Below are 13,061 nucleotides of genomic sequence, written 5' to 3'. Positions count from 1 at the left end.
CAGAAGCTCCTGCTTCAGAAGGGACCTTCCCAACAGTCAGTGCCAGTCTTTCATTTTTCATTTTCTGACCTTGTCAATGATAATGATATGCAATGTGTAATCTTGAAGCTTGAACCAAACTAGACCTCTTGCCATACACAATTGCAGCCTCTCTAGGCTCATGAAGGGAGGGAGTTCATTTAAAACAAAAAAATTGGGTCAATATCCAGGTTCCAGGCTGAGTTGTAATATTTTTCTTTCAACCAGACTTTTTCCATTTTGCAAGTTGAAAAATGTACATACAGCACTTCAGGTGGTACATCAACACCATTTATAAAAGTCAGATCACCTTCCCCCCATTGAAAAATTACATGTACATTAAAAGTTACAGTTGGTTTTCTTGAACTTAAGGGTTAAAAAAAAGTACAAAAATAGTACATATGGCACTCTGAGTGGTATGTCAACATCCTTTATAAAAGCCAGATCACCTTCCTTCCTTGAAAAATACATATAGATTAAAAATCACAGTTGGTTTTCTTGAACTTACATTACCTTCTAGAAGCATCATAATTACAACTTTCTTACAGCAGAGATGAATTCATGTACATAAGTGCTGAAGTGGCATTCATAGAAAAAGCATGAAATAGTAGGCTTTGTTTTGCTCTGTTTCTTATGTTAGTTTGCATGTTCTAATGGACCCTTCCCAGAGTCGCAGGGCTGGGTAAACTGGTTCTGTGAACTTGCAGCGGAAGGTGTGCAAATGAGCCATGCCATCACTGACATTGTAGAATGAAAGGATTCCTGCTTCGTAATCTAGAAAAATGCCAATGCAATCAGGATCATCTTCTATCAGGATGGGGATTCTCTCTCCCTTGTGAAATGCCCAGTATTCAAGGTCGAACTTCTTAAGGCACCAAGATGCTCTATTCCAGCCCAGTCGACAGGCTTCAGAGTCTCCTTTCCTACCAATGGAAGGGTAGGCTGCACCAATCCACCATCCTGCTCCAGCATGAAGCAGGTCAACTTCCCAGTAATGGCTCCCAGAGAGGAATGCATCTCTGCTTAGTACTTGCCATAATGTATCAAATCTCTGGGGACTGCAGGGGTAAAATATCCTCCTCCAGCTACAGCTTACTACCAGACGGTCATCAGACAATTTCAGTCTCGGGTGAATGCTGTCATATTCCCAGGTTGGTGATCTTGCATCTGCAGTCAAAGCCATAAACGTACTTACTACCTTTATCAAGACCCTTGGAAGAAGTCAAAGTTACAAAACACCTGCAAAGGAGCCCACAGCTGGCAGTAGCCTGGGACAGAATCAGAAAGTCCATAGGCCCAGGAACACCAGCTGGAGAAGGCATGGCAAGGGGATCACAGCAGGGTACTAACATTGCTGCTTCCACACCTTTGTAATCTGGGCCAACCATGGTGGTGGGGACCTCAGCCACAGCACCAGGGTTGCTTTGAGCTTAGGGTCAGGGCTCAGCTGGAAAGCTCACAGGTCCAAGGACATTGGGTCTGGAAAAGGCAGATCTGAGCAAGGCAGAGCCCCAACATTGCTGACTCTGCACTTTTCCAATCTGTGTCATCCACTGTGATAGGGATGCCAGTTGTAGCACCATTATATTAGGTAGGGATGGGGTTCAGCTAGCCACAGAGCCTACAGCTCCAGGGACACGGGGCTAGAAAATTTGCGGCAAGTGCATGAAGCAGTCTACCAATATTGCTTCCTCCACACCTTTCTAATCAGCCACCAATGTTTTGTGCACTTCAGCCACAGCAACTAGTTGCTATTTGGGTTGAAGTTACAGTTCAGAGAGCCACAGAGCCTACAGCTCCAGAGACACTGGGGCTGCAAAAGACACGCCAAGAGAATCACAGCAGGCCTCCAACACTGATGCCTCCACACCTTTCTAATCTGGGTCACTCACGGTGATAGGATAAGGAGAAGCCATACCCAGAGCAGTTACAGTCTCTTGGTCTGTTCAACCTGGAGGAGACTGAGGAGAGATCTCATTGCAGTCTACAGCTTCATTGCGAGCGGGAGAGAAGGGGCAGACACTGATCTCTGTGGTGACCAGTGACAGGGCCTGAGGGAACGGACTGAAGTTCTGTCAGACAAGGTCTAAGTTAGATATTAGGAGAAAGTTCCCAGAGGGTGGCTGGCACTGGCACAGGTTCCCCAGGCAAGTGGTCACAGCACTAAGCCTGACAGAGCCTTCAAGCATTTGGACAACACTCTCAGACACATGGTCCTGTGCAGGTCCAGGAGTTGGACCTCAGTGATTTTTGTAGGTCCATTCCAACTCAGGAGGTTCTAGAACTCTGGTATAATCATACTTACGTTTTAAGAAAAGCAACCGATCAGTAGGAATCATGGTTTTCAGCACTGTTCCAGGCTCCTTCTTTGCAGTGGCATTAAGGCTACTGAAAACATCTGGGCAGAGATTAAAACAGGTCGTTTAGGGAGCCTACCAGTTTTTCAACTATTATTTTCAAACTTCATGGACAAACTATGGTACTTTTTCTGGGGAAAGGCTATTCATTCTGTAGGGTATCAACATTATGCCCTTCGGTTAGCATGGTGATGCTGGACAAGTGTTGCTGAAGAACTACACAACGGAGCACAACACCAAGTAGTCAGGCTCTATTCCTTAAAGAGTAGCCCTTATCAGATGAAAAAAGGCAGCTGAAGATAGCTGCAAATGCTTGCTGCAGAGCACCTCCAAGATGCTGTCTAGCAGTCCTACATACATCCTGCAGTGGCCTTTCAGATCAGGTCTAACCTGATCTGCCTCAGCAACCTCCTCTTCTTGGTGGCAATTCTCAGATAAGGGATTATTAAAAGGGGGCTGGGTGAAATGTGATGGCCAGTGTTGGCTGCTCACTCAAAGAGCAGCAGGGTTTCCCTGTGGTTATTTAGCTTGGAGGCTCTGTGTCCCATTAGGAGACTCCTTGCCTTAATCATGGCAAAGGTCACTTAAGGATGGAATACCAGCTCGAAGACAAAAGGATTTCTAAACAGAACATGTTAGCTCACCTTTACAGTATCAAAAATCATCACATTTTTCAGACTGAGGCAGATCACTGGGTACATCAATTAGAAAAAGCTTCCAAATTTTAGAGGTAGCCAAACACCAGAGCACTTACACCTAATATAACTGAGAGGATACATTGTGTAGCTATGATGGACTACAGTAAATTGTACTGAAATACCTGATAGAAGTGTGGGGGGGAAACAGCAGACAAACCAAAGGTAATTTTCAGAGTTGGAAGAGAAACCTCTTACATTTGTAAATCACCACTGCTATAGCAGCATTACACCTAGGCTGTCAGAAAACTGTACCCATGCCTGAAACACTGTTGTTTCTCCAACTGATTTGGTAAAAGGTCCTGTTCTTACTTACAAGGCACAGTTTATTTGCAAAGAGAGCAGGAGAAAGCAAAATTCTCTCCCAGGTACCTTCTTTAAGCCTGCCTTCCAATGGTTTCTGTAGAATGGACTGAAGAACTCTGATGAAGTGTTTATAATGGTTGAGTAGGTGTTCAAACGAGAGAGGTATTGGATGCCACTCTTCTAATGGATGCCTGGATTTCTTAATTTCCTTCTCAATTTCTGTGTACTTCTGAGGGAAGAAAGGCAAATGCTACAATTAGAGACAGTGACATGAAAGGACTCTTCCCTTCCAGCTGCCACATGCCACAGAGCAAGGACAGCTCCATCACTAGGTAAACCTATGGGCCATAACAGTCAAGCTTTGCTGTGTTCAGCCTCCCTTTTAGCTCATTAACCTGTCCATTACTTCCTCCTGCCAGTGAAGCCAGGGGCCATCCCAGAGCCATGGTTAAAAGAGATCCCTACAGGATAGAAACTAGTTTAGCCTGGCCAGGACCCTTTGTGGGAAATACCATCAATGGCAAAATTAAACCACTAAGTTTTAAAAGGAATCAAAAGAATAAAATCCAACATCTCCTACAAGAAAATTTCCACAAAATAATGAAGAGCAGCTCATATGTGGAGGTATGTTGGTAGCATACACAGCAGAATGCCAGGGCCATATCACAGCAATGGAAACTCCCATGTCTGCCACACAGCAAGGATGCAAAAATGCACCAGAGACATCATCCTGTGATGAATGTCATCCTTTGGCCTGTGTCACAGCATAAGTATGTGGCAATACACCCTTTCCAAGGAAGGTGAAGATCATTAGGAGGGAGAAGCTGACATTTATCTGTAGGCAAAAAGAAAAGCATTGCCCCCTCCAGGGAAGTGAAGTGATGGGTATTGCTTATGGTGATTAGCATCTCTTGCAGTTAAAAAAATTGGACATTTTAACCTTCCTCCTGAGGTTTCCTGAGGGCTGCCTTTTCTCAGACCTTCATAATACACTGGTCGAGAAGAGACTTGATACAGCATTTGTCTTCAGGAAACATGTCTTTTCCATATATGCTTTAAATTAACATGAATTTCATACAGACCTGAAATCAATGCCATAGTAGGAAAACCTAATAGCTCAAAAATCAGGAGCCAAATGGGTTTACCAAAACACCAATACAAAGCAAATTAAAAAGCAGTTAGAAAGATGCTTCTTACATACAGAAGGATCTATAGAAGAGATCACTAGAGCAATTTACCACAGGCTATGAGGATAAAAGGTAGAAAGAGACCATACAATACCACCTCCAGCAAACAAATAGGATCACTGTCCTGTTGTATTTGTCTGATTCGACATGTGAAGGACTCTAGGGCTGCAAGCTGTTCTTGACAGGACTCCAACTGCTCATCATGTGCTCCCAGGGCTTGCTGAGTCTTTGCATCAATGAAGTTTTTTGCCAGACTCTCTTCTTCCCGAAGAAGTAAGTGAAGCTCAGTCATTTTTTCTGACAGCTGCCTTTTGATCATATCAGCATGTGCCTATAGATGAAGCAGAAGAATGTCTCCCCCCCTGCTCAACAGACCGTAAACATTTCAGACATTTCTCTTTCAGTCTTTCAATGCTGTGTTTTGGTTGAATTTTACTGATTTTCTGCATCTCTTCAGAAACATGTCTCTACCCCTTAAGGGAGGGCAGACATGATTTACCTGCTGATGTCTGGATGGAAAAGCTTGAGGCAAGATTCCAAGATGCCTATTTATGCAGAAAATTCTGGTTTCAGCTGGAATTAACAGGGTACAAACTGCAACAAGAAGCAGACCTGGTCCTTCAGTAGCAAGATTTTGACCCCTTTTAAAGCTAGCTAGAGACAAGTAGCTAGTAGAAGAGAAAGCTTTCAAAACAAAGTGACATCAAACCAAGTCTCTAAGGCCCCCTCAAGCTCTTACTGACATTTCTGTAACAGAGCTGCTTAGAGATGCTCCTTAGAGCAAAAGTCAATTCATGCTCATTAAAGAGGCGCAGCTTAACCTACATTCCCACTCTTAAGACAGAATCAATAGAGCTGTTCTTGTGTTTATTCCACTCCGAATCAAGACAATTCAATAATTGTTCAGTGCAATGCAAGGCAAGATACATCAGTGAAGCCAGAACAACACAGGCAGCTGGGGCTACCTACTATTCCTCTGGTCTTCCTGAGGTGTTCAGCTGATCAAGGAATGAGGACCAGGTCTTTGGAGACTCTCCCTCTTCTCGCCCTTTGATAGTGTAATATATTGTGATGGATACAGGGAATACAGTCTTTTCCTGAGAAGTACTAGGTGTCTGTCTTTGAATAGCTACAGAGAAAAAAAGTCTCCCCTTGGAAAATGACCATCCACTGAAGAAGGAAACTACACTTTACCTTCACATCATTCACAGCCTGCTCTATGCTCCTTCTGTTACCAGCTTCTTGCTCTGTTCTCTCTTCTAGATCCTTCAAGCACAATGTCATGAGTTCCTACACAAAAATGAAACAAAATAAAACATTGTTTCATAACAACATCTGTAAAAAACAGAATCAGTATCCAAATTGTTTTATATATGGGAGTATATCACTGAAATACTCAGTTTCAGAACCATAGAATCACAGAATATTTGTAGCTGGAAGGTACAACTCTTAAATGAATGGCCTTTTAGGAGGCTTAAAAGTTCATTTAGGAGGAGTATAGTGATGAACCATGAGGATTTCAACATTTTACCTGGTGGTTATACTGGTAAGGTCTGGAGAGCTGTGCAAATTAGCACCACCTTCTTAAGGCATAGGGAAGTCCAAAGTGAAAAGAAGTTTCATCTTTAAATATGAGGTGCTGTGCATTTCAAGTCTATATGCTAATACAATTAGCAGCCAAAGGACAGCTAAGTAAGTACTTTTATTCAGAGGATCAGTGGAACGCTCTGTCTAGAATCAAAATCCAGTGAATGTTCAGGATGCTTCCCAGTGTACAAATGACCAATCAGATATCCCACTATCACTGAAGTGACACTGTAGTCTGAATATCTGCAGCAGGCAAGATTGTCAGGTTGGCTGGTAATCAATCACACAAGTATCTGTGACACTTGTGGTGTGCCCAGCACAGCATGATCAATGTTCTGCTTATGTCTTGCCCCACAATTTCTCACCTGCAGCCCTCTGAAATTGGCTGCCCTCTGGCCAGAAGGTTGAACAGTCTTGGTGTCCCTGCTGATGCATTTTTGTCATTAGTACCATGGAGGATCCAGTCATTGCTGTCCCATTCTCTCAGTGCACTGGTGCTAAAACACAGGCCCTCAGTAAATGCCAGGTAAGCTACCTCCAGCTGTAGTTATTATCAGTGACCTCTTCTGCAGCTGAGACCCAGTCAAGAGCATCTGCATGCACATGTACCAGTTCACTGCAGGAGCCCCAGGGCAGCACAGCATTTAAGCTCTGCAGTGTGGACAACAGAACATAAAATGTTGCTTCATGAGCAACAGTTTGCATTTCTGACATATGTCTCCTTAGAAAACACAGGCAGTTATTTAAACAAGACAGAGTCAGGACAAAATGGGCTCCCAGCAAAAGCCAGAGACTCTGCGTCTGGAAGGCCCTTGGCACAGATACATCCATGCAAGCAGACAAATGTTCTTGCACAGAGCAGGACAGTCCTGCTATTTATTCCAGGCACAGTTTTCCAGTCTTGTCCCTGAAGAACCAGAAGTGTTCTACACCACTAGAAGGTTCAGGAGTTCTACCAGATACGAGCCTTCCTTAGTTTATTTTGCAGCCTACACCTCATTCCCTACCTCAAAGACCAATCTTCCTTCTTTGCTAGTAAAACACATCACTTCAGGCACTCATTCCCTCGCAACTGGGACTATATGCAAACACTTATGTCAATCCCAAGCATTTCTGGCTACTTTCTCTACAGAGGTAAATTAAAGAGCTACTTCCTACCAAATGAAGACCCTGCCAGGCAGCCCATGTTCACCTTGAGGAATCAGCTCTGGAAACATTCCTATAGGGATTGCCTGGATGCCTTAACTCATCCAAGTGAAAACACTGTTAAAGCAGGGACTTCTGAGAGATGATACTCCTAGCTCCAGTCAGGCTCACATACACATATCAAGTGCAAAGAATGCTGATCCTGTGTCCTGCATTCAGAAGCACAGGTAGTGTCCTTCTTGATGGTCTTAAACAAGGGATCAGATCTAGGGATGAAGCAGCTGATGGACCTCACACACTGATTCTCATCTCCTCTTAGCACTCACAGCTAGGATTTGCTGAAAGCTGTGGAAGATTCTCTGTGGAAGAAGTGCTGTCTGGCTGGTGTCACATCACAAGGGCTATAAGGAATAACTGCTCCCAGCAAAAAAATCACCAGTCAAAATACCATCTCTTAGGCTGCAACTATTGATAGTTTGTGCCTGAAATCTCTGCAGCTCTAAGCCAGTAGATGTCAGCAGATACCTCCTAGGGACAGAGGGTCACCTGGGAGTACAAGTTCCTACCCTGCTCGCTTCCTGATTTGGCACAGAAACAACTCTTTCTCGACAGCATGTGCTTCCCTGTGTCAATCAGACCCTCAGGAAGCCAGCACAACTTGTAGCTTTGTGCACTTTACTTTGCCTCAAGTCAGGTTGCTACTGCACAATACCTGCATCCACACACTGCCACCCTGTCATGAAGGGAACACAAACACTGTAGTGAGCTCCCACCTGTAAGAGGGACATTTTGGATGAAAGCAAACCAGCATGCAGGAGCAGTGCTCTGCATTGCTCAGATGTCTTAAAAGGTTTTACCTCTGTGCTGCTGTTTGTGGCAGCCTAATGCACTGCCCTTGTAATGCTCTCTAACATAAAGTGCAATAAAATGCCGCAAGAGTTTATCGTGACCTGTGTGAACTTCCAAGCAGGAAGTACCCGCTCACAATCTGTGTGAACTTCCAAGCAGGAAGTTCTGTAGAGACTCTTTCTTCCTACTGTTTTCTGTAGAAAACTTCCTAGTAATGTGGCCCCAAAATATCACAGAAGAAGTGGGAAGGAGCTTTCTGAAATTGCAGAAAAGAAAATAAAATCAAAAGGGCTTCTGAACATCAAACCTCTTGTCACAGAATTTTAAGCATCCCGAGCTTAGCACCACAGCATGCAGGCCTCAACAAGTCTCCTGGCAGGGTGTCCAAGCAAAACAAAACGCTAGCAGGAGTACTGGCAAGCTTGGAAAACTTCCTGAGGACATTTTCTTCATCCCAGCTACCCTGGGATGAAGAAAAAGGGAAGAATGCTAGGGAAGAATCCCTGGGCTGGCTGTGGCAGGGATGGAGTTAATTTTCCTCATAGCAGCCTGTGTGGTGCTGTGTCTCAGATGTTACTACACTGAGAGTGCATGAAAGGCTGGGAGGGCAAGCAGGAGACGAGCCCTACTAACCAAAGAGGTAATCCATACCATGTGAAATCACATTCAGCAACTGTAAGTGGAGTGTTGAGGTGGGTTAGCTGTCTTTTGCTCAGGAACAGTCTGGTGAGTGTGTCTGCCTTTGCATCACTTTTGCTCTTTTTCTCTTCCTTCCACTTTCACTTATTAAACTAATTTTTATCTCAATCCATGAATTTTCTTGGGGTTAGTCATCCTCTTCTCTTTCCCTGTCCCACTGGGCAAGGGAGGGGAATGAGCAGGCAGCTGTGTTGTGCTTAGCTGCCTGCTGGGGTTAACCCACAACAACCCTTGCTCCCATCCCAGAGGAGTTGTCAGGGAACTGTGCATGGGCAGATACAGTGAAATAGCAAACTACTGTGGTGGACGGAGGAAGTAAAAAGAAATTACCTTTCCCCCGAGACATCTATGTTTCTCTCAAAGGTACTTCCATCCCGGCAATGAAAACAAGTTCCCTGGGGCAACCACGGTCCCCTGATTCCACACACAAGGTCTGAGGATAAAATGCTGCTGCACGTGACCTAACAGTCAAAGTCACTTCCTCCTTGTCCCTTGGTTCATACTCCTGTTTTGTGGGTGCTTGGGTGTGACTGATTAACTCTTTCCCTTTCGTGCACAAACCACATCCTTGTGCAGTGGCATCAGGCTGACCCCTGTCCATATGAGATCTACAAAGCACATGCTGAGGTACAGAAAGTACAGAAAGTTTGCCCTGCTAGCTAGCACAGCCTACAAACCTTGAGCTCCACAAGGTGTTTATAAGGCAAGCAAAGCGAGGCTGAAGATCAGCTTAGTGCTGTGGCACTGCACCAGTACTCACAGCTGCCACCATCACGCCCTGGCCAAACAAAACCCAGCGGCACAAGTTTAAGAAACGAGGAGGCAACCGGCAAGAGGTAAAACCAAATCAGGGAGAGCTCGCCCGGCGCTCCCGGTGCAGCCCGGTGTCCGCGGCGCCCGGCACTCACCTGCGTGCGGCGCACGGCGTGGGGCAGCAGGCAGGCGCGGTGCCCGCGGTGAGCGCCCAGCGCCGGGCACAGGGCGCACACGCAGCTCCCGCACTCCTCGCAGAACAGCTCCAGCGGCCGCCCGGCGTGCTCCCCGCACACCCGCGGGGATGGCTGCCCCTGCGCCATCGCGGAGGCGGCCGGAGCGTGGAGCAGACGGCCGCGGGAGCGGCGGGGCAGGCGGGGCGGTGCGGGGCGGTGCGGGGCGGGAGGGTGGGGAGGAGGCGGTGCGGACCGGCGGGAGCAGGGAGCGCGCAGCGGTGCCGCGCTGGGGCCGCCAGCCGTGCCGGTGGCCGTGGCCGAGGGGCTAGTGCCCCACCGCGCCACTGGCCGCCGGAGCGCGGAGCCGCAGCGGAGCGCCGGGCAGCAATGCCCTGGGAGCTGTGCGGAGCGCGGGAGAGCCGGCGCCGGGAGAGCTGCCTCCGTCCGGGACCGGGCTGGAAAACTGGCTAACGTGAGGAATTTCAGCAGCGTCCACGAAGGATGGGCTTCAGTGTCATAGCTGAGCAAAACACAAACAGAACCCAAAAAAACCCCACCAAAAATCCCCAAACAAACAAGCAAACAAAAAAACCCACCAAAAACAAAACAAAAAAATCCCCCCAAACAAAACAGAACAAAAAAATCTGATTAAAAGTGTGAAAAAAAAACGTCTTCAGGGCATGTTTTGTTGCTTTCTATTTTTTAGTTAGAATTTTGTGCTCTGAAAGGTCTCATTTATAGAAATTGTAATAGAGTTCTCATTGTATTACAGGGTTCACACACTTACTTGATTGGCCCAAACTCTTACCTACATTCAGTCAAATTAATATAGTTTTTTTTTTAATATGCTTGGTTCTTTCTGTGAATTAAAGCAATGCAGAGTACACACACACAAAAGATAGGAAAAAATAGGAAGAGATTTAAAACCCAAACATTTTGGTGAGCCATTTGAGAGTTGGTATACATATTAGTACAGGAGAATGTGGAGCACTGAGGAACAAGGGCAGTCCCACTAAAATTTCATGCCCACAAAAGAGCTGCTGACATAATCAAGGAGTTAGAAATGGTCTTGTACGTACAAGTCAAGTTTTTTTTCTCTGAAAGTGTTTCATACAGACCCCACGTTACAATCATGGAATCTTCAGGATCATTATAGATATCTGGAGATTGTTTGCTCTTATTTGTGATGCCAGCAAACCCTCTGAGGGCATATTCCATTCCATTGCCCTGGCTGCTGATAACAACATTAAAGCACAATGGCCTCAGCATTAATCCCTGAGGAATGGCACTAGTACCCAGCTGCCACTTGGACTTTGTACATCTAATGACAGCACTTTGTGTCTAGCAGATCAGGTGTTCTAGTCTGTCAATCCAAACAACACCATGAGTTTGACTGTAAGGACATTTCAAGGCCCATTACTTGCAGCATTACAATTTGCACATTATTAGTGCCTAGAGCACTTCCCATTATAAGTGAAATTATTGAGCTAGGTTCTCTGTGCTTTCTGGGTTTTAAATTGTTTACTGTGGAGAAGAGAGTTGTGTTAAAACCAAATAAAGCTTGTGTAAACACTACTGGATAACCAGGTGCTGCTGTAATGCACCAAAATAAGATGAACTTTCATCCCAGTACTTTCCTGTCTAACACTGGGCAAAAGTGCTGCTTCACTGTGGTTGTGAGAGGTCTGAAGATCATCTTTACATCCAGCTCCTATATTCTTCTCTCTGGAGGGAACACCTTCAAGCATTCAAAACAGGTTCTAAATGCCTCAGGGTGTGCCTCAGGCTCCTTTTGCCAAGAAGAATCATCCTCCATCACAAGCAGTGGAGAGGAGAGTTAAATCAAGAGGAAAACAGGAAGTGATAACGTTTTCCTCATTCAGCACAATCTCAGAGTGCAAGCCAGCTGAGGAAGACATGGGTGGAGTTGGCTAGTCAGGTCACAAGGGGTCTGTGTCTTCATCTGTCAGTGTTGAGTTGAAATGACACTTTTCTTCTCCTGACTGGGATCCAATAAGCCTTCTGCAAAATTGGGGTGTATTTCTGCAAAGTTTGTGTGGGAATCTGGCAGCATGCTTTACACAGAGGCCAGGCTTTTGTTCAGCTGTAGCAACCTCTATTTGTTTGTACAGAAAATTCTTAATATAAGTTCTGACTTCATCTTCATACTTGTGTATAGGGGTAAAGGAAAGAAGTCTGCTTTAGTGTACAATTTACAGGTTCTGGTGCACATCTGGACTTCTTTGCAGCCATCTTCAAAAAAAAAAAAAAAACCCAACCAAAGAACTAACCAAACAAATCAAAACCAAGCAGAATCACCACTTCAGCAAAGACGTTCAGGACTGTAATTTGAATGGCACTAAAACACCATCTGTACATGCATAGCAGCCTTGAGTCCCTGCCACACAAGGGCTGAATGTTAAATAAGGCTGAACTCAAGAATCCTTTATCAAAGTGGGGTGCTTTCAGTAGAAGACTCACCTGAACACACTGGCTTAAGAAGAGAAATCATTTTTACTGCAGAAATCAGAGTTTGTCTTGGTTTGGCTTGCCTCAGGGTTACTGCCAGTGGGACCATGCAGGGAAGACATATTTTACTCCTGAGTCAAGCAAACCTTCTGGAAACATATGCATACACGTGTGTGTTTTAGGTAATCTAATGTTACACTTAGAAAAATGTCTTAGCAATGCTACATGAGTTCAGTTTTCATGGTCAAGTTTCTTTTCCTGAAAAACTAATTAAATTTTGAAACTTCTAATTTTACTGGCACTGGATGCTCTTTCTGTTTTGACACTTTCATGAAGAAAGTAAATGAATGTAGGAATTCTTCTGTGGCTTAGCTGCCCACTATTTCATTTTTAAAGACAGAAAATCTTTCTAGGCTATCAGAAAAAATATCAATGTATGTATTTATTTCTGATTTTTAGCAAAATATACTTTCAAACACATACTTTTCAAAATATACTTTCTGCAGTGTTGTGGAAGGATAGTATGAATTAAAGAGCTATCAGAATTACTTCAAGCTGTCATGAAAGGTTTGTGTTTCCTTGCAGTGTCACTGAGTTGGCTGTGTACTGGCAAACCCGTTCAACACACATATTTTAAAGCACTGAGAAGTATCCCAGACAAACAGGGATGAAGAAAAAGTAAACACATTTGAAGCTTTTAATGCCTCAGTTTTTAATGCTGACCATAAACTTTGCATTGCCTGATCCTTAGAGTGGGAAGGACCATAGCTGTGGGAACAGTGACTTTCCATTTGTGGACACTGACATTGTCAGAGACAA

At 44.8% G+C, this 13,061-nt stretch overlaps 1 protein-coding gene across 2 annotated transcripts; it reads right to left on the bottom strand.

Annotated features, from left to right (window-relative positions):
- Nucleotides 1-287: 287 nt before the first annotated feature.
- Nucleotides 288-9,958, bottom strand: TRIM14 (tripartite motif containing 14). Of its 2 annotated transcripts, none has more exons than XM_085043416.1 (6): nt 9,753-9,958; nt 5,758-5,853; nt 4,661-4,894; nt 3,443-3,605; nt 2,324-2,416; nt 288-1,185 (listed from the first exon to the last, which is right to left on the bottom strand). In XM_085043416.1, exons 1-6 carry the CDS (start codon nt 9,918-9,920, stop codon nt 650-652), a joined length of 1,290 nt encoding a protein of 429 aa, XP_084899542.1. In that variant the 5' UTR covers nt 9,921-9,958; the 3' UTR covers nt 288-649. The 2 variants fall into 2 exon arrangements, with proteins under 2 accessions (XP_084899542.1, XP_084899543.1); XM_085043417.1 differs by lacking the exon at nt 9,753-9,958 and adding an exon at nt 9,522-9,644.
- Between the last annotated feature and the right edge of the window lie 3,103 nt (nt 9,959-13,061).

Source organism: Lichenostomus cassidix, chromosome Z, assembly GCF_008360975.1.
Source record: "Lichenostomus cassidix isolate B80296 chromosome Z, HeHo_3.0, whole genome shotgun sequence".
In the NCBI taxonomy this organism is placed as follows: domain Eukaryota; kingdom Metazoa; phylum Chordata; class Aves; order Passeriformes; family Meliphagidae; genus Lichenostomus; species Lichenostomus cassidix.
The sequence above is the reverse complement of the archived record's forward strand: the minus strand, read 5'-3'. Positions and strand labels throughout refer to the sequence as shown.

Coding starts and splice junctions, on each gene's coding strand:
- TRIM14 (XM_085043416.1), bottom strand. CDS start 9,920: ATGGCGCAGGGGCAGCCATCCCCGCGGGTGTGCGGGGAGCACGCCGGG. Junction 4,895..5,757: donor AGGCTGTGAATGATGTGAAG/GTAAAGTGTAGT, acceptor CTTCATCTATAG/GCACATGCTGATATGATCAA. Junction 1,186..2,323: donor TCGGTTGCTTTTCTTAAAAC/GTAAGTATGATT, acceptor CTTTGACTGCAG/ATGCAAGATCACCAACCTGG.